General features: G+C 44.2%; 1 protein-coding gene across 2 annotated transcripts in view; it reads right to left on the bottom strand.

Annotated features, from left to right (window-relative positions):
• Positions 1 to 23198, bottom strand: part of DLG2 (discs large MAGUK scaffold protein 2) — a 1162532-nt gene that overhangs the window by 47837 nt on the left and 1091497 nt on the right. For both annotated transcript variants that reach the window (XM_070942955.1, XM_070942956.1), the window contains 2 exons: positions 11552 to 11728; positions 6771 to 6846 (listed from right to left, as the gene is read on the bottom strand). In XM_070942955.1, the coding sequence (XP_070799056.1) occupies positions 6771 to 6846; positions 11552 to 11728 (253 nt within the window). The remainder of the gene's footprint in view (positions 1 to 6770; positions 6847 to 11551; positions 11729 to 23198) is intronic.

Genomic DNA, 23198 nt, shown 5'->3' with positions numbered 1-23198 from the left:
TGAAAACGGAACTGTTTGTGCAGACTGGTTTCCCAACGATCCATGGCCCAGCACTGGGCCGCAAATTACTAGGTTGAGGACCCCTAGTTTAAAAGATTGTCAGATGACTGCTTACAGGGGTGGGCTGCTGGGGGTTCGCAGGGGTTCGTGAGAACCTCTAGCTAAGATTCTGTGCAGTTTGGAGAACCCCAAATCCTACTCCTCGCTGGACCCCCCTGCCCCTCCCCTCCTGGGAGTCCCCACATGGCCCATTTTGGATGCAGGTAAGTGCAGGGCATGCATGGAGGCTCGGAGAGGGTGAAAAACGGGCCTACCGGAAGTTCAGGAATGCTGGAAACAGGCCTGTCTGGCCTCCAGAGGGCCTCTGGAGCCTGGGGAAGCCGTTTTCGCCCTCCTGGAGGCTCGAGGAAAGCCTCTGGAGCCCGGGGAGGGCAAAAAGCCCCCCCCATAGTGCAGGATGCCAACTATGCCACGCCCACCATGGCCACGCGCACCCAGCAACCGTGCAGAGAACCCCTTGCTAAAATTTTTGAAGCCCATCCCTGACTGCTTACATCTACACTTAAATTCTCCTCATCGTAGGCTAAAAACGGCCTACAGTATTATATTTTCTGGCTTCAAGCTGGCTAAGAAACAGCAGAAATGATGAAGGTTCATTCTCCAAACCTTTTTGTTTGTTTGTTTGTTTGTTTGTTTGTTTGTTTGTTTGTTTGTTTGTTTTAAATGAGAAGACCACATCTCAAGAAGACAAAACAGGCTGTTGGGTACAGAAAATTTGCTCTTCAAGCAATGTAATTTCAATCGTGGTCTTCAGAGCTATGCGTGATTCTTTGGTCACGAAGGCTCCAGGTCTTCCATCAAGCTCTCAGGCCCTCCGTAGATAAATGAGGCCACAACGTGCCTCTTTCCTTCCTACAACGTAACCGTTATTTAAATTACATTAAGTTTCACCTGTAGTCCAGAGATGACCTTTTCCCACAGGCTGAACTCAAGATTAAAAGCAACAAGGAGAACAGAAGGTTGGCTTCCTCACAATGGTCTTTGCAAAATATCACACCCCGTAAAGGACTTCGGAAGGGATAAGATTGATAGCCCTTCTGCCGTTAGGTGCCAAAAAGAACGATTTGCAAAATTAAAGGGTAATTAAATTCTCCTCAGACCCTGGCTTCGGTGAGGTATGGTTAGCTGCATGAAAGAATGATCCCCTCCAGCTTTGATTGTAGACCAGAAAAGGGCATTTAAGATGTCATTTGTCTAAAGACCGGGCACCTGCTAAAATTTAGGAGGGTGGAGGGAGGAGAAAAAAAATCTCCAAGGATCCAAAATGATTCTGCCCTTTCTCATTTCACTAGGCCTGCCTCTCTCAACTTTATGTCTTCAGATAGGGATTTATGATGTGCGGATGAAAATAGGTGGGGCTATGGAGCATGGCCTTGTCACGTCTCACCTGGAATACTGTAACGCTCTCTACATGGGGCTCCCCTTGAGGTGCACCCGGAGGCTCCAACTGGTTCAGAATGCAGCCATGCGGGTGATTATGGGAGCCACAGGGCGCTCCCACGTAACACCTCTCCTGCGCGAGCTGCACTGGCTCCCAGTGGTCTTCCGGGTGTGCTTCAAGGTGTTGGTTCTCACCTTTAAAGCGCTCCATGGCATAGGGCCGGGATACCTGCGAGACCACCTGCTGGTACCGATAACCTCCCACCGGCCAGTACGCTCGCATAGAGAGGGCCTCCTCAGGGTGCCGTCGGCTAAGCAATGTCGGCTGGCAGCCCCCAGGGGGAGAGCCTTCTCTGTGGGGGCACCCAACCTGTGGAATGAGCTACCTCCTGGAATACGACTGATCCCGGACATCCACACTTTCCGAAAGGCCCTGAAGACTTATTTATTCCAACAAGCTGGCCTAGCTTAAATGGTTTTAATGGGGTTTTTAAATTTTCGATTTTATTGATTCTGGGTTTTAAATTGGATTGTTTGATTTTGCAGATCTGGGATTTTAAATTGGAAATGCTGATGATTTAATTTATTTTAGTTTTTTCTTAACTTTTGTACTATATGTGTTTTAAGTTTGGCTGTCCACCGCCCTGAGTCCCCCTGGGGAGAAGGGCGGTATATAAGTTGAATTAATAATAATAATAATGAGAGGTTGGAACCAGAGGTGGTATTTTGCTGGTTCAGCCCAGTTCGGGAGAACCGGTAGCAGTGGAGGTGGTGCGTGCGCTCACATTTGCGAACCGGTAGGGAATGTAAGTGAATACCACCCCTGGGCAGGACGTTAGCAAGCCTGTGTTCGAGACCCGAGAGTTGGTGTGAAGCGGGGTTGAGCTCTTGTCCTTCACTCCAGCTCCTGCTGGGGACATGAAAGTCACCCTCAACGGAGTGTCCCCAGGTCAATGGTGATGTTATTGGCTTTGAACCCTTCCTTGGTGCTTCTGACTTGAGTGCATGCAGGTGGAGCTACAATCTCATGGTTTATGCTGGTTTTGACCATAATAAAGATTTGGTTTAATTTGATCTCATGGTTGTAGATAATTTTTTTTTTGACCTCCTCCTGTAGATACTCCTACCTTCAGGAAAGAAGCAACCTGGAATTAAGGAGAAGCTTCCTAACACTGAGGACAATTAACCAGTGGAACAGCCTGCCTCCAGAAGTTGTAGGTGCTCCATCACTGGAGGCTTTTAAGACAAGACTGGACAACCACTTGTCTAGAATGATAAGCAGTGGAACGAATAGCCTCCAGAAGCTGTGAGCGCTCCGACACTGGAGGTTTTTAAGAAGAGATTGGGCAAATGATATAGAGTTTCCTGCTTGGGCAGAGGGTTGGACTAGAAGGCCTCCAAGGTCCCTTCCTGCTTTATTCTGATTCTGATTCAATAGCTTGCCTTCAGAATTTGTGGGTGCTCCATCACTGGAGGCTTTCAAAAAGAGATTAAAAGGTAAAGGTAAAGGTTCCCCTTGCACATATGTGCTAGTCGTTCCCAACTCTAGGGGATGGTGCTCATCTCCATTTCAAAGCCGAAGAGCCAGCGCTGACCGAAGATGTCTCCGTGGTCATGTGGCCGGCACGACTAAACGCCAAAGGCACACGGAATGCTGTTGTCAGCACTTCAACCTGCATTTACTCTAGTGCTGACATAAGAAGGAGAAGCGAAGGCGTCTGGAAAGGGACGTTTGACTTTTCACCTACTTATTTTCCCTGGAGATAATATCCCCTAGGAGATGGGATGGGAAGGGGGAAATTCCTTTCAGCTGGAGTAGATTAGGGGTGGAATGACTTGGAAGATGGCCAATGAGTGCAGGGGAGTGGGGAACGGAAAGGGAGGGTTTGGGGGCTGGAAGTCAGTGTTGGCTTCGACTGTAGTCGGGTTTAGATTGCCGTGCTTAATAAACAGGAGTTTTTCTTCAAAGATTTTGTTTGAAATGCAATTTATTTGAGACGAACTCGAAACTTGACAGCTGTTACCTTCCCACCAAAGGTGGTCCCTATTTTTCCTACTTGCATATTTTACGTGCTTTCTAACTGCTAGGTTGGCAGAAGCTGGGACAAGTAACGGGAGCTCACCCCGTTACGCGACACTAGGGATTCGAACCGCCAAACTGCCGACCCTTTCAATCGACAAGCTCAGCGCCTTAACCACTGAGCCACCACTCAGAGATTAGACAACAATTTTTCTGAAATGATACAGAGTCCCCTAGTAGGGAGTTGAGTTTCCTTGCAACTCCGTTATTCTATGTTCTAAATATTGGATACCAGGTGATGCTTAAGCAGAAAGATGTACTGTAGGCTTGGGAATGGTAACTTCATCAAGATCTCTGGAATGTACATCCAGAAAATAAATACTGATTTTTGGGATGGCTAAAAAAACCTCCACATGAATGGAACTAATGTTCTAATAACCTAATAACTAATAATAACTAATAACTAATAACCTAATGTTCCCTTTAATTGTATTCATTGTATGTATTCAATTCATGCTTATACTTATATATATTATCCAATATGTACTTGACAAAATAAATAAATAAAATAAATAAATAAAATAAAGAGCCTTGGTAGTACAGTGGTCTAAGGCACCCTGTTATTAAGCTGGTTATTAAAACCAGCTGCCTGCAATTACTGCAGGTTCGAATCTCGTCAAGGCTCAAGGTTGACTCAGCCTTCCATCCTTTCTAAGGTAGGTAAATTGAGGACCCGGATTGTGGGGGCAATAAGCTGACTTTGTAAAAAATATACAAAAGTATGAAGGCTATTGCTTAACGCACTGTAAGCCGCCCTGAGTCTCCGGAGAAGGGCGGCATATAAGTCAAATTAAAAAATAGATAAATAAATAAATAAATAAATAAATAAATAAATAAATAAATAAATAAATAAATAAATAAATAAATAAAATAAACTTTTGTGGAGGTCATAAAGAGATTGTCATGAGCTATGGTTAGGTTTTAAGAATGCTCTGCGGCATTTCTTGAATCCTTTTATAACAGTAATATGCTCCCTCTAACGCCGTCTGTCCTTGAATGCTGGAGAAGAATTGGCAGGCAGGGAGTGACTTAAAGCTCTTTGTAACTTCAAGGAGATATGTCAAAATAAAGGGCAAAAAGCTACTTAAATCTCCAAACCATTCTTTTCAGCTCAATTTCTTTTTCTACAGATCATTATTTATTTTTTTTTCCCCATCTCCCCAGGTTAGGTTAGCAAAATGCAAGATATGCAATTTGCATATCAGTCCTACTTATAAAGGCACATCAGAGTTGACCGTTACCACTTAAAACAAAAAATGCAATATATTTCACAAGAATTGACTCTCGAATGGAGGTTTCTTTGTATCAGCTGTGGTGCCTTTTTCAAAAGGCAACTGGAACTTCATTTTTCTTTGAAGACGTTTTGCTTCTCATCCCAGAAACTTCTTCAGTTCTGACTGAATGGTGGGGAATGGAAGGATTTATATTCCTTGCAGACAGCTTGGTCATTTGCATCCTTTTTGGACACTCGTTGAGGCTACTTGGAGGTTTCTCTGTGCCCTCAGGGTCACCGGAGTAGTGCAAATGAGTGTGGAAATACCTCCTCCTATTTACCACACAACAACAACCTTGTCAGGTGGGTTGGGCTGAAAGAGAAATGACTGATCCAAAGTCACTCAGCTGGCTTTCATGCATATGGCAGGACTAACACTCACCGTCTGCTGGTGATTGGCCCAAAGTCACCCAGCTGCCTTTCATGGCTAACGTGGAATTAGAACTCAGTTCAGCACAGAGGAAGCTTCTTGTGAAGTGAAGTGAAACATCTTCAAGGAAAAGCAAAATCCAGTTGCCTTTTGAAAAAGTCACCTTTGGGACAACTATGACCTGCAGGACTGAAAATCTCCAGAAACATTCTCAGTTCACAAGTAACACTGGCTCCTTACATACCTTCAACTAAAATAGACACTTGTCCAAGGTCTTAAGTCGTGAGAGTCGTAAAATGGATCGGTTACATGACCAACCTGATCTTACGAACTCTTTTTTTTTTTTGCAGCGATCATTAAGCAAATATGACGGTCGTAAAGCAGTCGCCACTGTCTGTAAGTGAACCAATGGTTCAATATGGACATGGTTTTGCCGAAAACTGGACGTAAATGCCGGCTTTGGGCAAAAGTGTCATAAAATGCGATCAGATCACCGCTGACCTCTGCAAATGGCATAAATGCAGCCTGGTTGCTGAACACCAAAAGTTCAGTCATGTGACTGTGGGGGAGAACTGATTAGAGCAACTTCAAATGGTTGTTAAGCATTGTTAAGCGTCATAAGTCGAGGAATATCTGTTTAGATGTCTCGCCATTTCTTTTCCAGCCTTCCCCTAATCCCTATAATTTCTGGATTTTGTCGGATATTCCTTTTCAAGACTTCCAAAGTCAATATAAATAATAACGGTGATAGCGAGCATCCTTGTCTTGTTCCTTTCTTTATATTAAAGTTCTCTGTATAGTCCCCATTTACAATTACTTTAGATATATTGTCTTAATTACATCTATGAATTCTTCTCCAAAGTCCATACAGTTTAGTTGATGTATCATAAATTGCCAACTTACATTATCAAAAGCCTTCTGGGCGTCTAAGACGATTAGCGCCATTTGTTTTCCTGGATGTGTTTCATAATATTCTAATGTGTCTAAAATAAATCTTAAATTGTGCTTTATTTGTCTTTTTGGTAAGAAACCATTTTGATCTAGGTGGATAATCCCTAACGATGCCAGATGACAATGTTGTAACCAGGTTGACCATGCACACATTTTCTGTCCAGATGCAGCTGACCCACTGTTGTTTTGTGTGACACACAAACACAAACACACACAAAGCCAAAACAACTCAGGGAATTTCATCCTTTCTGAGCTGAATTTGGAAAGGTGAATGGATGGGTGATTTGGGCTGCTGGTCGGTTGAACTGAGTGTTCCGATTCGTGTCTCAAAAGTGCGTATTTTATTTATTAAAACTTGAATGTGTGTTGCAACCTGTGTGTGTATATGTGTGTGGGAGAACCTGCAATAGCAACTGAGGTATTGAGGACGAGTGGCATGATTTGCTAGTAATACTTAATTAGTTTACAATATCACTTTCTTATTAAAAATAATCCAAACACCCTTCCCTGCTTTCACTCTTAATAAAACATTTTTTCTTTCTTTCTCATATTTCTTGAGTGTATGATACATTCTCATTTTTCTTTCCTGGACTATTTTAAAATACCTGTAATTAGAAGAGTTGACGGAACAAACAGTTAGGTTCATGTCTACATACCCCTTTGGCATCGATCACACCAGGCTTGGAATTAAATTTCACTGTTTTTAAACGTGCTTTTTCTTTCCTTTCCACCCTGGAGAGAAAGGGAAAAAAAGAGAGGAAGGAAGGAAAATGGAAATATGTATGAAATCCATTATTATCATCATAGCTATACAGGTGGTCCTCGACTTATGACCACAATTGAGCCCAAAATATTTGTTGTTAAGTGAGACATTTGTTAAGTGAGTTTTGCCCCATTTTATGACCTTTCCTGCCATAGTTGTTAAGTGAATCACTGCAGTTCAGGGGTGAAATTCAGCAGGTTCTGAAGAACCGGTAGCGGAAATTTTGAGTAGTTCAGAGAACCGGCAAATACCACCTCTGGCTGGCCACACAGTGGGATGGGAATGGAGATTTTGCAGTATCCTTCACCTGCCACGCCCACCAAGCCACGCCCACAGAACCTGTAGTAAAAAAAAATGAATTTCACCACTGCTGCAATTGATAAGTTGTAACTCGATTGTTAGGTGAATCTGGTGTTCCCATTGACTTTGTTTACTAGAAAGTCACAAAAACGGATCACATGACCCCAGGACACAGCAATGGTCATAAGTATGAACCAGTTGTCAAGAATCTGAATTTTGATCACATGACCACGAGTATGCTGCAATGGTCATAAGTGTGAAAAAGGGACATGTCGCGTTTTTTCAGTGCCGTTGTAACTTCAAACGGTCACTAAACAAACTGTTGTAAGTTGAGGACTACCCGTATTTAAGCAAAGGGGGGCATTTTATGTATATATTTTGTTTTATATGCACTTTTTTATTTTTACTTTTTGCTTTGTCTTTATTTTGCTCTCTTTTGTTTTCTCCCCTCCCTTTTTTTTGGATTTTGCATTTTAACTTTTGAAATAAATTTTACAAAATATAAATATATATATATATATATAAAAACAAAAGATAAAGATAAAAGAATTAAGCAACCAGTGGTCCGACGTAATGCATGGCTGGGAAGCACATACAGCTTGCCAGACTGGCCAACACTTAAACCTCTTTCTCCATTTCTTGCAAAAGATATACTTTTATTAGGAGTCAAGTGCATTGCAATAGCGCATAGCTAGAAGTGAGAATCCCGCGCCAAAATACCCAAGTTCAACTTTTTCCTCCCTTAACTGCCCCCCATTGTTGACACCCCCACCCCCACCCCCCCATGACCAGTCAGGTTCAAGCAAGATATTTTCAGAACGATCACTCCGAGCATAGATTGGTATGCAGCTGCCTTCTTCTCCCAGCCGGATGACCTTGAAGCAGCATTTTATTTATTTATTTATTTATTTATTTATTTATTTATTTATTTATTTATTTATTTATTTATTTATTTAATTAATTTTATTTCTATACCACCCTTCTCCTGCGGGACTCAGGGCGGTGTACAGCCAAGATAAAAGATTGCATATAAAATTTAAAAACAATTTAAAAAAACAATTAAATAATTTCGGCCCAAGATTTTAAAACAACCCAATTAAAACCGAATTCAATTAAAACTGAGAGGATGGGATCAAGCCAGCCCGGCTAGATGGAATAGGTGTGTTTTCAGGGCCCGACGAAAAGTCCGGAGGTCTGATATTGTGCGTATCTCAGGGGGTAGGTCATTCCAGAGGGCGGGTGCTGCCACAGAGAAAGCTCTCCCCCTGGGGGTCGCTAGCCGGCACTGTCTGGCCGACGGCACCCTGAGGAGGCCCTCTCTGTGCGAGCGAACCGGTCGGTGGGAGGCTATTGGTGGCAGAAGGCAGTCTCGCAGATACCCCGGCCCTAAGCCATGGAGCGCTTTAAAGGTGGTCACCAACACCTTGAAACGCACCCGGAAGACCACAGGAAGCCAGTGCAGCTCGCGCAGGAGAGGTGTCATATGTGAGCGCCCCGTCGCTCCCATAATCCCCCGCACGGCCGCATTCTGGATTAACTGTAGCCTCCGGGTACACCCCAAGGGGAGCCCCATGTAGAGAGCATTGCAGTAGTCCAGGCGGGAAGTGACGAGTGCTTGAGTGACCGTGCGTAGGGAGTCCCAATCCAGAAAGGGGCACAACTGGTGTATCAGGCGAACCTGATAAAAAGCCCCCCTGGCCACGGCCGTCATGTGCTCTTCTAAAGACAGCAGTGCATCCAGGAGGACGCCTAAGTTGCGAGCCCTCTCCGTGGGGGCCAGTAGCCAGCGATGGCACCAGCTGGCTATATCTTGGGGAAGATACAGCGGTTACTTTCGCTTTCCCCCCCAAGTATTCCTCTTTCTCATCCACCCTCCCCAGAATTCATGGCAGACTGCCACCACAGGGTAGCAAAACACAAGCAAGACGTAAGGATGGCCGCTGACACATCTAGGGTTCAAAATAGGTAGGAGATATCTCACAAGTGATTAAAAAAAAGCAAAGCTTTTAGATCAGGGGTGTCAAACTCGGTTTCATTGGCGGCTGCATCAGGGGGCCGGGATGGGTGTGGCCAGGGTGGGCATGGCCAGCTTGACGTCACTTGTGTCAGCGGCGCCTGTGCTCTGCTAGTGAAAACGGGCTCCCAAGTTCTGTTTTCGGCTGTGACGGCCCTCCCGAGCTCCATTTTCACTGGCAGAGGCACCGTGGGCTGGTCCTTCACTGTTTCCAGGGCGGGCCAGATCTAAGCACCCCGAAGGCCGGATCTGGTCCCCGGCCCTTGAGTTTGACACCCCTGTTTTAGACCTACCACTGTAACAATAATCCCGTAACAGATTCACCAGGCGGCAGAGATAGATAGATATACTTCAGGAGGAGAAACCCAGTTTTCCCAAGGTTACATAAGGAGGAGTTATTTTTGACTACGGGAAGAAGTGTGAAAACTACACGAGTTAATTATTGTGGAACAAAATGACTCGGAGAACATTATCTTCAAGAAGAAATAAAATATATACTTCTGTTTTTTCAAAACGGCCCGTTTTTAACGTTGCCAGCTGCAAGCACACCAAGCTCGTGTTACTATAGTTACAGACGAACTTTGGAATAAATCTTTCTCTCCCCTCCCCCCACACTCTGAGAAAGCCGCATGTAGACATAGAAATGCAGCTTTCATATTCAGAGTGGTTGATCTGTGAACCTTTCAAAACTCTCCATTTTAAATTTTGAAGATGAAGTTCCATATGGGGGAGGGGGGAAGGACGCAAGGGGAAAGAGGTCGAAAGGGAAGGAAAATTGGAAGTCCTAAACAGAGAAAGGGAACGCGGCATATTGGGGAACAAAGATAATTAGGTCAAAGCTAAATTCGGTCTTTTAATGATGATTATTACGCGCTAATATTAAGTTAGCTTTTCTTTCTCTCTCTCACCTCGCCGCGTGACTCGGTTTTTACGATTCGTTTCTGCTTTTAAGAAGAAAACCTGCTTCGGGTTGGGATCATCACACCGTAACGAGACTTGCTTGCCTGTTTGTGGCTTAGGTTGTTGTGTTCCGTAAACCACGATTTATGATTTAGCCTATTGCTTGAATAGGGTTAAACTCCTGGATTGTGAGGGCAGGATAGGGTACGGAGTGAATTAATTGGCTTTTCTGGATTTTAGTTCCATTTGCTATGCCAGGGATATTTGGGAATAAATTAACCCCCCTGGTCAGCAACATTAGGCACTCTTGTATCCTTCCTTCCTTCTTTCCTTCCTCCCTCCCTCCTTCCCTTAATACTTCTTCCTTCCTTTCTTCCTTGTCCTTCTTTCTTTCTTTCCTTCCTTCTTTCCTTCCCTTCCTTCTCCTACTTTCTTTCTTCCTTCCTTCTTTCTTCTTGCCTTCCTTCCTTCCTTCTCCTTCCTTCCTTCCTCTTTCTTTCTTTCTTTCTTTCTTTCTTTCTTTCTTTCTTTCTTTCTTTCTTTCTTTCTTTCTTCCTTCTTCTTGCCTTCCTTCCTTCTTTCCTTCTTTCCTTCTCTTTCCTTCCTTCCTTCCTTTCTTTTTCCTTCCCTTTCTTTCTTTCTTTCTTTCTTTCTTCCTTCCTTCCTTTCTTTTTTCTTTCTTTCTTTCTTCCTTCCTTCCTTTTTCCTTCCTTCCTTCCCTCCCTCCCTCCCTCCCTCCCTAAATATATAAATTTATTTATTTATTTATTATTTAGCATATGGCATGCATTGTCAGGGAAATGTAGATACAATAGCCTAAATTGATAGTTCATTCGGTTTGGCATTTGCGTGCCTATCCTTGGTGCACTGCAGGTGGACAGCTCCCTTACACCATCTGACTAGCGGTGCTCGGATTGCAGGCTCTGGGCTCCTCTGTCGGTCTTGCCTTGTCTCGCTTTATGTCGCAATGCCTTGTGTCCGGCCAGGTCCAGCATCGGCTTATGCTCTCCGCACACACGAACGCAGCTCAGTTTTTCCCACCAAAGTGGTACCCATTTATCTACTTGCATTGTTTCCTGCTTTTGAACTGCTGGGTGGGCAGGAGCTGGGGATTGAGCGACGGGAGCTCACTCTGTCTCACGGCGCCGGGCTCGAATCGCCAGAGTGGAGATCATTTCTAGCCAGCAATTCCAGCATCATTAAGCCACTGTGCCACCACATCCCTAAGCTTAAAGATAATATGTTGTTCACGAATTCATACTGCCCCATTGTCAATATCATGTTATGGACAGTGCGGCCATTATTAAGAGTGAAACAGCTTTGTGTCTCTCCCTCTGTGTTTTTCCTTTTATACATATGCAAGTGTGATCTTGCAACAGAGACTTGAAATAAGGTTTGCAAAAAAGAAAGAAAGAAAGAAAGAAGAAAGAAAGAAAGAGGGAGAAGAGGACACAACATACCTTCTTTTGCTAGGTATAACTCCCATCTCTTCACTGTCGCCTTCCAGCATGACCCTCCTTGCTTGCCACCACTCGTCATCGGAGGCGTTGATAACGTGGAGAATATCTCCATACTTGAAGCTGAGTCCTTGGCTGGGGAGGCCACTGTCCTTGCTTTTGTCGTAGTCAAACATGGCTCTGTTAGAAGAAAACACACAAAGGATGGCTTGGTTAAACCCAACCAGGACAGCACTGGGCAATCATCAGAGATATCTATGGAGATTCTCAGTCATCCAAGTCATGGCTGTCCTACAGGTGCTTTTTCAAGAGGCAACTAGATTTTCTGGTTTTTTCTTTGAAGACGTTTTGCTTCTCATTCAAGAAGCTTCTTCAGCTCTGAGTGGATGGTGGGGAATGGAAGGATTGATACTCCTTGCAGACAGCTGGTCATTTGCGTCCTTTTAGAGGGTCGCTGAGGCCACATGGAGGTTTATCTGTGTCCTCAGGGTCACCGCACCCATTTGCACTACTAAGGTGACCCTGAGGACAGAGACAAACCTCCAAGTGGCCTCAATGACCTCTAAAAGGATGCAAATGACCAGCTGTCTGCAAGGAGTATAAATCCCTCCATTCCCCACCATCCACTTAGAGCTGAAGAAGCTTCTTGGATGAGAAGTCTTCAAAGAAAAACCAGAAAGTCCAATTGCCTCTTGAAAAAAACACCTTTAGGACAATCATCAGAGGGGAACATCTGGAGATGAACGTAAGATTCAAGTATAGCTCGTCCTTGAGTTACAACTCCTTGAGCAGGGGACTGGACTAGAAGACACCCCCCCCCAGGTCCCTTCCAGCTCTGTTCTGATTGACTGAGCCCCAAATTTCCATTGCTAAGCAAGGCACTTGTGAAGGGAGCTTTGCCCCATTTTTGCCATACTTGTTAAGTAAATCGCTACAGTCGTTAAATATATCGCGCAGTCATTAAGCGAATCTGGCTTCCCCCATTCACTTTGCTTGTTGAAACTTTGCTAGCTGGGAAGGTCAGAAACGGGGATCACAGGACCCCCAAGACAGTGCAACTGTCAAAGATACATGCCAGTTGCCAAGCATTCAAATTTTGATTGTGTGCTCGTGGGGATGCTGCAATGGTTGTTAAGAGGGAAAATCAGTTATAAATCACTTTTTCAGTGCCATTATGACTTCGATTGGTCACTAAACAAATGGTTGTAAGCTGAGGACTATTGTAGCTACATATTAAGAAGAGCTTTCTTTCTTTCTTTCTTTCTTTCTTTCTTTCTTTCTTTCTTTCCCTCTCCTATCCCTTTCCCTCTCCTTCCTTCCTTCCTTCCTTCCTTCCTTCCTTCCTTCCTTCCTTCCTTCCTTCCTTCCTTCCTTCCTTCCTTTCCTCCCTCTTCTTTCTTTCTTTCTTTCTTTCTTTCTTTCTTTCCTTCCTTCCTTCTTTCTTCCTTCCTTTCTCCTTCCCTCCCTCTTCTTTCTTTCTCTTTCTTCCTTCCTTTCTCCTTCCCTCCCTCTTCTTTCTTTCTTTCTTTCTTTCTTTCTTTCTTTCTTTCTTTCTTTCTTTCTTTCTTTCTTTCTTTCTTCCTCCCTTCCATCCTTCCTTCCTTCCTTCTCTCTCTCGCCCTCTCTCTCTCTCCCTTCCTTCCTTCCTTCCTTCCTTCCTTCCTTCCTTCCTTCCTTCCCCATCTCACTGTCATGTGACTCTGAGTGGTTTACAATCTGATAAACAATATTATAAAATATTAAACCCATAAGACAATAAATACATTAGCATTAACAAATAAATAGGTGAGTTAGTGGGCGATATACATTAGAATGGAGATGGATTTTTCTGATCAATTCTTCCAGTCTGAATAAATTAAGGAAATCAAGTACGCTGGGAAGGGGCTAGGAGATCTCCTGGCATGTTCCTTTGTGTGAGTGAAAGAGCACACACACGTGTGCAAGAGGGCGACAGAGAAAAAGGGCTTCATTTTTGTTGTCATAGCATAAATCTTCCATGCCTTTTCAGCTGGAGCAAATTGTTATGAACAGTTACATGACATTCATCATCATTTGCGGCCCATAGCAATCTTATGCCCCATTAAGAGCAGTCAAATAAGACTCCCATTTCTTCAGCCTCATGAAATAAATGACTGCAAAATGGGTGTCAGCCATTGGTGGGTTGTCCCTGGTTTGGACCGGTTCGCAAGAACCGGCAGTAAAACTGGCGGGAGGCTCCGCCCACTGACCCGGACATCATCATAAGTGATCTGCACATGCGCAGAAGAGTGTGCATGCACGCGAACCGGTAGTAAAGGTAAGTAGAATCCACCTGAACCCACACCTGGTGTCAGCACAGCAAGTGTTGCGGGACGACTGTTTGCAGCGGTACAGTGAAATAATGTTTGAAGTGGAAAGTATCCCATCTAAGGCAGAGGTCTTCAAACTTGGCAGCTTTAAGACTTGTGGACTTCAACTCCCACAATTCTCCAGCATATCATAATTCAGGAAGTCTTTTCAAATTGCCATGATTTCTCACACAATCTAGGACCTTTGTTTCTTAAATTAAACAGAAATTAGGATCTAGATCAGGGTTGAAATGATCCCAGTTTGGACTGGTTTGGAGAACCGGTAGCGATGGCGGCTTGAGGCTCTGCCCACCCGCTGGTCATCATTACTTCCTGGTTTTAACCAGGAAGTAATGGTTTTAACCAGGAAGTAACCTGTTTTTTACCCTCTGCGTATGCACAGAAGGGTTTGCACATGCGGAGAGAGTTGGCATGCACATGTGATTTCATCCCTGCTCTAGATGTAATGCAAATCTTTGGCTGGAACTAAGCAAAGTTTTTCCCCAGTTCTATGTACTCATTTTAACTAATATCTGCCAATGATTTGTGACGCCTGTTTAAAATGGTGAAATTTAATGACAAAATTCCATATAGCTACCAATATATGCACTTTTCCTGTCTGATATCTTGGAATTGTGAAATGCAACATACCTAGAGAGCATCAGGTTCCAAAAATAATATTTTGAAACAGAAAAACCAGTTACATATTAGTTGTTGTTGTTTTTTTTACTTCTGAATCCCAAAGAATCTTTCATTATTACAGGGCAGTAAAACGCTATGAATAGGTAAAAATATATTGGCCTATGTGAAATTATCAAAAGAAACAACTGTTGTGATAAGCCAAAAAGGCTAAGCTAAAAAGAGAGGGAACTTTTCAGCACTTTTTGCAGAGGACTATCAACATCAATGGTTGCACTGAAAAAAAAATAAATCTATGGTTGTCTAATCTCTTAAATCCTCAGGACTAAGAGCTATGAAAAATGGAGAAGAGACCATCAAATTGAACCTATCTGTCATGAGGTATATAAAGTAATTCAATATTATATATTTGCATTACAAATGCATATTTAATATGTAGGGATGAATGTGGGCTTCTGTAATACTGTATAATTCTGTTGTAACACAAGCTGTTGGAATTACTGTAAAGCCAACCTTTCAGGCTTTTCCCATGTTAAATATGGAACTATCCGTGGTGCTGAAATCCAAAATTGTGGAAACCTTTTGGAAAAAGTGTATTTGTGAGGTTTGATGAATAATGGCATCACTTTTTTTGGGAGTTTCGAGATAATCCTATTCCACTGCTGGAATGGCCTGGGAATAGCCCAGACCTTCACCCAAGGTCTTTCAGGTGCGCTTCAAGGTGTTGGTTATCATCTTTAAAGCGCTCCATGGCATAGGACCTGGATATCTTCAAGACCGCCTGCTGCCACCAACGACCTCCCACCGACCAGTGCGCTCCCACAGAGAGGGCCTTCTCAGGGTGCCATCGGCCAAGCAATGTAGACTGGTGGCCCCCAGGGGGAGGGCCTTCTCTGTGGGGGCACCTGCCCTCTGGAATCAACTGCCCCCAGAGATACAAAGAATTCAAGACCTTGGTGCCTTCCGCCGTGCCCTGAAGACCTTTCTTTTTCAGCAAGCTGGGCTGGCTTAACACTTTTTTAAATGTTTTTTAATATGTTTTGTTACTGTTTTTTTAACCTGGGGCCAAACTTATATATATCTTTTTAAATTGTTTTTAATGTTTGTATTTATGTTTTTTACCTTGGCTGTACACCGCCCTGAGTCCTTAAATGTGAGTAATAAATAAATAAATAAATAAATAAATTGAAAATCAATGGAGCTGACTAAAGAAACTTGTTAGTCAGAAGCGACCGAGCAATAAACCCCAGTTCATAGAAGCAATCCTTCTTTACGTGCTTTGCGGATCCTCCCCGCGTGCTGCACACACAACGGCCCCATCTGCGCATGCACGCAACTTTTGCATGGCTCCCCCGTTTGCTGCATGTGCAATCACACCATCTACACATGCGCATTTGCGTGCTGCATGCAAATATTCTCGTATGCATGCACAAACGGCTGCACATACGCACTGGAGGCCTGAACACCAGCTGGGGCGGATGTGAATGTGCAGCTGCAGGTGAGTTGAGTGACAGCTTGTGTGCCTGGAAAGATGGCTCTGCGTGCCACCTCGGGCACACATGCCATAGGTTTGCCATTGTTGTGGCCCCGCCCTCTGAGCCTGTCCCATCGGAGGAAGAAAGCTCCGAGCATGAGGAAGAGGAGTCAGCCAGGCCTCCCTCTCCAGGCCCCTCCCCTCTGGCACTGTCTCAGGTGCCGGCCGAGGGAGAGGAGATTAGCAGGGAGACAGGTGGCTCGGATGAGAGCGAGGGAGAGACATCATTCCTGGACACACGCCTCCGAAGGCGTGATAAACGATTGCAGCAGCTCAGGAGGCGTGCTAGGGATTAGAACTGAGTCACTGGACCACACCCCAGAGACTATATAATAGAGGGTGGTGGCCAGTGATCCCTGTGACGAACAAAAGTAAACCTTGGATAGTCACTAAAGCCTCATCCGGAAACTGCTGAGAGGAATATTATTCTGATTTGACTTTTGTACGCTAAGTATCTTATCTTTCTGTTTTGTGGAAATAAATGCACTTGGCAGACGGTGTGTATATCGCTGCCAAGTTGGAGATAAAGACCTGGGTGTGTGCCAAAGTGTTTCCTTAACCCTCGGATGGCTGTGTTTGTGTGTGTGTGTGTACGGGGACAGATCAGCCATCACGGGTTTAGATCAGGGGTGAAATGCTCCTGGTTCGGACCAGTTCGGCCAAGCCGGTAGCAATGATGGCCGGTGGTTCGGAGAACTGGTAGCGATGGTGGCTTGAGGGTCTGCACACCCACCCGGTCATCGTTACTTCCTGGTTTTAACCTGTTTTCTACCCTCTGTGCATGTGCAGAAGTGTTTGCGCATGCGCAAAGTGTTGGCATGCAGACATGATGCACGCATGCGGTGCATGCACTTCCGAACCGGTAGAGAAGGTAAGTAGATTTCACCCCTGGTTTAGATGGATTTAAATCAATCAGATGGCTCCTGTGCCTTTTCCCATATCAAAGTTTGATTTAGTTGGAGTAATAAAGGAGCCTTGGTGGCGCAGCGGACTAAAGTGCGGTTAAGTAGCACTTAGCTGCCAGCTGCCTGCAATTACTGCGAGTTCAAATCTCACCAGGCTCAAGGTTGACTCAACCTTCCGTCCTTTCGAGGTAGGTAAAATGAGGACCCGGATTGTGGGGGCAATAAGCAGACTTTGTATAAAAAGAAACACCGCTTAGGGCGGGCCGAAAGCTCTACTAAGCAGGTATATACAAAAATATGAAGGCTATTGCTTAACGCATTGTAAGCCGCCCTGAGTCTCCGGAGAAGGATGGCATATAAATCGAACCAATAAATAAATAAATAAATAAATAAATAAATAAATAAATAAATAAATAAATAAATAACTTTATCATCATCATCAACAACAGCAACAACAAAAACAAAACGAGAGAAATACTCTCTTTTGAAAGAAAATCCATGTCTGTCTCTATCTTTTTTATTTTTTATTTATTTATTTTATTCAATTTGTATACCGCCCTTCTCCTAGTGGACTCAGGGCGGTGCACAGCCAGAACTAAAATACATAACAATACAAAATTTAAAATTAATTAAAAGAATTATATACTTTGGCCCGAATTAAAACAATGCAAATTAAAACCCATTAACAGATTAAAACTAAACAATTAATAACAATTAAAAACTAAAAATATATTTAAATATATTTGTAGAATGCCGATTTTGCCTGCAAGGATGAGACAGTGGTTTCATGCAACTCCAAATATTCTGCTGTTTTCCGGTAAGGTTGAATCATCCCAAATCCAATTTTCTTGTTTGTCTGATTCTCAGGCAAGAAAATAGAATTACTCTCCCTTCATGGGGCCCACACAGCTAATGACTTCCTACTCTAACCTGCCCACAGGTTAGCAACTGAGTAAAAGCCCATTTATTTCATCTGAAAACTCGCGGTCTTCTGAATTAGCATCGAAAGGCAGCCTGTCTCCTTGCACAGTTAAGACTAGTTCTAGCGCAGAACCATCCTTTTTCATTCCTATCAGGTTGACAGAACTGATATATGGATTTCAATTTGTCGCCCTAAAGTGGATAAAACAAGAATCCAGGCATCTCTTACTTAGGAGATTGAGGCTTGCAGGTGAGGGACATAAATCTTCTTAATTTGGCCTGCTTGCACTTCGGGGTGCAATCCGTCTCCCGCCAAAGGACGTTTAGTATCATTTATTTAATAATTGGCAGCATTAAGCAGCACAATTTTGGATGACACGGGTCATTTGTAGAGCTGCTCAACCCCTTTTATGCTAAATCGGAGGATGCTCTTTGCTTCGGAAGGCACTTTTCAAAAGCATGAGCCCGGAGGTTGGTTTTTTTTTTTTTTTTTTTTTTACTGAGATGATAATAAAATGAAATCTTTTACGCGGAAATTTATCAGCTGTGGAGAGTTTTATTTTCTAGCCCCCCTCGTTTGCTCACAGTCTGTATATTTTTTCCACTTTAGATTGGAATAACCCAAAAGATAGGATAAGATGCCCCAAGAATCTTAAAAATGTGAATTTGGTTAAAGGCAGTGGTGGGATTCAAATAATTTAACAACCGGTTCCCTGCCCTAATGACCGGCTGGGTGGGCGTAGCCATAGTGGGCGTGGCCAGGCGTGTGTGACAGGCAGCACTTGGCCTCCTGCACCCCACTGGGAGCAAAAATGGGCCATGGGGGGGCATTGCCCCCCGTGCCCCATTTTTTATTTTATTTTAATTATTTATTATATTTCTATACCGCCTTTCTCCCGCAGGACTCAAGGCGGTGTACAGTCAAGAAAAATATAGACACACAAACATCATAAAATTGCTAATTAAAATTATTACTTAGTTTGGTCAATTAAATACAACCCAGAATTAGATAACATTTAAAAAATTTATTCACATGTTCATATGTTTAGCCCCGCCTGTTGGAACATCAGGGTTTTGAGGGCACGGCGGAAAGCACGGAGATCAGGGATATTCCGTATCTCTGGGGGCAGTTCATTCCAAAGGGTTGGAGCCCTCACAGAGAAGGCCCTCCCCCTGGGAGTCGCCAGTCGGCATAATTTGACTGACGGTACCCTGAGTAGTCCCTCCCTGTGAGAACGAACTGGTCGGTGGGAGGCTATTGGTGGCAAAAGACAGTCTCGTAGGTACCCAGGTCCTAAGCCATTTTGGGCCTTGTAGGCCTCCCTGCAGTTACCTGGGAGCCATAATTGGGCATGTGGGGACTCCTGGAAGGGGCAGGGGAAGGGGCAGGGCCAGCCAGCAATTTAACTACCGGTTTTCCCGAACCGGCTGAATCCCACCACTGGTTAAAGGGCAGGTAGAGATGGAAGGGGCTTAAAAACCCACAAGGCAGAAAAAGAAAGCAAGACAAGGGAATTCTTACATTACAGGTAGTCCTCGACTTACAACCATTCATTTAGTGACCGTTCAAAGTTACCACGGCACCGAAATAGTGACTTTTGACCATTTTTCACACCTGCGACCGTTGCAGCCTCCCCATGGTCACGTGATCAAAATTCGGATGCTTAGTAACTGATTCATCTTTATGACAGTTGCAGGGGCCACGTGCTCCCATTTTGTGACCTTCGGACAAGCAAAATCAATGGGGAGGCCAGATTCACTTAACAACCGTGTTACTAACTTAACAACCGCAGTGAATCGCTTCAAAACCGTGGCCAAAAAAAAAGGTCATAAAATGGGGCAAAATTCACTTGCCCACCTGGCTCACTTAGCAACAGGAAACTTTGGGCTCCGTTGTGGTCGTAGGGCGAGGACTACCTGGATAATTTTCTTTGAAACAATAGTTTAAAAGGGTAGGATATTATAGCAATTTTCAAATTACTTCCCTTGAGCGGAATTAGCTAAGAATTGCAGACTTTAATAAAAGGCCCCCAAAAAATAAAATAAAATTGTTATGATTTAGAAAGGAGCCAGAGGTATAATCAGGACTATTGTGTTGGAAATGGCAAAGTCTGATTCCAGGGAGAAATTGTGATCCCTAATTGCTGGCTTTACTCAGTGGCTAAGAGGTTTGGAAAGTGAAAATCAGAAAGGTAGGAATAAGCCATAGGACGCAGGGAGGCTTCGTTTTGTATTCCTAGCAGACGCCGTTCTTTCTCAGAGACTTACGACCTGTCCATTAATAGAATCAGAGCACTGGGCTGGATGGCCAGATCTCTGATTGTTCAAGATCCCTGCAGCAGAGAAGGACCATCAAAGTAATTGCAGCAGACAGAAATATAAAAAAAGAAACAAAGAAGAACCCCCAGAAAGGTCCAATCAGAGGCAGGCATTCACTCTTGTAACAAAGCCATCTAGAGTAGACGATGACCTTCACTGACAATCAAGACAGAAGTTGAGATTGCCAGCAGGTTTGCAGGAGAGAGAGACAGAGAGAGAGAGAGGGAGGGAGAGAGAAATAGAAAGAAAATGTCCTTTCCTTTCCTTTCCTTTCCTTCTCTCCTCTCCTCTCCTTTCCTCCTCTCCCTTTCCTCTCCTCTCTTCTCCCTCCCCTCCCCTTTTCCTTTTCTTCCCTTCCCCCTCCTCTCCCTCCCTGCTCCTCCCCTCTCCTCTCCTTTCTGAAGCTAGATGGGTGACATTGGGCCAATCACTAGGAGACGGTGAGTTCTAGTCCCGCCGTAGACATGAGGATAGATGGATGACATTGGGCCAATCACCAGGAGACAGTGAATTCTAGTCCCGCCTTAGACATGAAGCTAGGTGGGTGACATTCGGCCAATCACCAGGAGGCGGTGAGTTCTAGTCCCGTCTTAGACATGAAGCTAGATGGGTGATATTGGGCCAATCTCCAGGAGACAGTGAGTTCTAGTCTGTTTTAGACATGAAACTAGATGGATGACATTGGGCCAATCTCCAGGAGACGGTGAGTTCTAGTCTGTTTTAGACATGAAGCTAGATGGATGACATTGGGCCAATCATCAGGAGACGGTGAGTTCTAGTCCTACCTTAGATAGGAAGCAAAATGGGTGATATTGGGCCAGTCACCAGGAGATGGTAAGTTCTAGTCTGCTGGAGACACGAAGCTAGATGGATGACATTGGGCCAATCACTAGGAGATGGTGAATTCTAGTCCTGCCTTAGACATGAAGCTAGGTGGGTGACATTGGGCCAATCACCAGGAGGCGGTGAGTTCTAGTCCCGTCTTAGACATGAAGCTAGATGGGTGATATTGGGCCAATCTCCAGGAGACAGTGAGTTCTAGTCTGTTTTAGACATGAAGCTAGATGGATGACATTGGGCCAATCATCAGGAGACGGTGAGTTCTAGTCCTGCCTTAGATAGGAAGCAAAATGGGTGATATTGGGCCAGTCACCAGGAGATGGTGAGTTCTAGTCTGCTGGAGACACGAAGCTAGATGGATGACATTGGGCCAATCACCAGGAGATGGTGAGTTCTAGTCCCGCCTTAGACATGAAGCTAGATGGGTGACATTGGGCCACTCAGCCAATCACCGGGAGATGGTGAGTTCTAGTCCCGCCTTAGACAAGAAGCTAGATGGGTGACATTGGGCCAATCACCAGGAGATGGTGAGTTCTAGTCCCGCCTTAGGCAATGAAAGCTGGCTGGATGACCTTGGGCCACTCACTCACTCACTCTCTCTCAACCCAACCCACCTCACAGGGTTGTTGTTTATTGCGAGGAAAAATAGGAGGAGGAAAGAGTATTACATACTGTATGTTCGCTGCCTTAAGTTACCTATAAAACAATAAAGACGGGCTGGGGAAAAAATAAATAATAAATAAACGTTGGAATCTGGCCTCATCCGTTTCTGAAAAGATTCTGAATCTCTTTATTTCTCCGCTTCGTCTTTCCCTCCTTTCCTTGTTCTCTAGAACGTTACCTTTTCTTTACTCCTCCGTGCTGAAGCCAGTCTGTGCCCACTGCCCCCTCCTTGTAGTTGGGTGTGTACAACGCCTGTGTGTGAACTCTACACAATTTAAAAGTTTCTGCCTTTTCTTTGCGCTGAGCGCATCCCTATTTTTAGTTCTGCTTCCCCATCTGTTGCTAAATTCTATGCGTACTCTGTTATAACGATTCCCTTCGCAAAATATCTTAATTCCCCCCCTAATCTTTGAACTCACTTCTTTCTCTTCATTGAAAGGAACAATTTAATACTCCAAAGGCTGCTAGTTGCTTAAGACTTCTGTAGATCCCTAATTGTTCAAAACACTGATATTAAGATGTACAGATTGCGCGTTGGAGATCTTGAAAACCAAAAAATTATTCGAGCGCCTTGTACATCCCAGGAGCCTCAAATCATATTTTAAAGCGTTTTTAAAGAACTGTATCGATGGGTGATGAATGTTAGTTTCGTTTTTCTAAATATATAAGCTTATCGGATGAGCTATAACATTAGGCGTCATCAGAGGAACTACGGTTACTACGCTGGGCGTTGCCAGTCATAAAATACCCTTTATGGGGAGATAAATGGTTGCTGGTGTTAGCCTCAGTTCTTTCTTTCTTTCTTTCTTTCTTTCTTTCTTTCTTTCTTTCTTTCTTTCTTTCTTTCTTTCTTTCTTTCTTTCCTTTCTCTCTCTCTCTCTTTTTCTTTCTTTCTTTCTCTTTCTTTCCTCCCTCCCTCACTTCCCCTTCCTTCCTTTCTCCCTCCCTCCCTCCTTCTCTCTTTCTTTCCTCCCTCCCCCTCTCTCTTGCTTCCCCTCCCTCCCTCCTTCCTTTCCTTTCCTTTCCTTTCCTTTCCTTTCCTTTCCTTTCCTTTCCTTTCCTTTCCCTTCCTTCTTTCTCCTATCCTGTCCTGTCCTCTCCCTCCCTCCCATTCTTCTCTTCTCTTCTCCTCTTCTGTCCTCTCCTCTCCTGTCTTCTCCCTCCCTCCCTCTTTTTCTTTTCCTCCTTTCTTTTCCTTTCCCTTTCTTCATTCTCCTGTCCTGTCCTGTCCTGTCCTCTCCCTCCCTCCCATTCTTCTCTTCTCTTCTCTTCTCTTCTCTTCTCTTCTCTTCTCTTCTCTTCTCTTCTCTTCTCTTCTCTTCTCTTCTCTTCTCTTCTCCTCTCCTCTCCTCTCCTCTCCTGTCTTCTCCCTCCCTCCCTCTTTTTCCTTTCCTTTCCTTTCCCTTCCCTTCCTTCTTTCTCCTGTCCTCTCCTGTCCTCTCTCTCCCTCCCTCCCATTCTTCTCTTCTCTTCTCTTCTCTTCTCTTCTCTTCTCTTCTCTT

This window comes from Pituophis catenifer, unplaced genomic scaffold, assembly GCF_029215685.1.
Source record: "Pituophis catenifer annectens isolate HBS135680 unplaced genomic scaffold, rPitCat1.0.hap2 SCAF_4, whole genome shotgun sequence".
Taxonomy (NCBI): domain Eukaryota; kingdom Metazoa; phylum Chordata; class Lepidosauria; order Squamata; family Colubridae; genus Pituophis; species Pituophis catenifer.
Note: the sequence above shows the minus strand (reverse complement) of the source record. Positions and strands in the feature narration are given on the sequence as shown.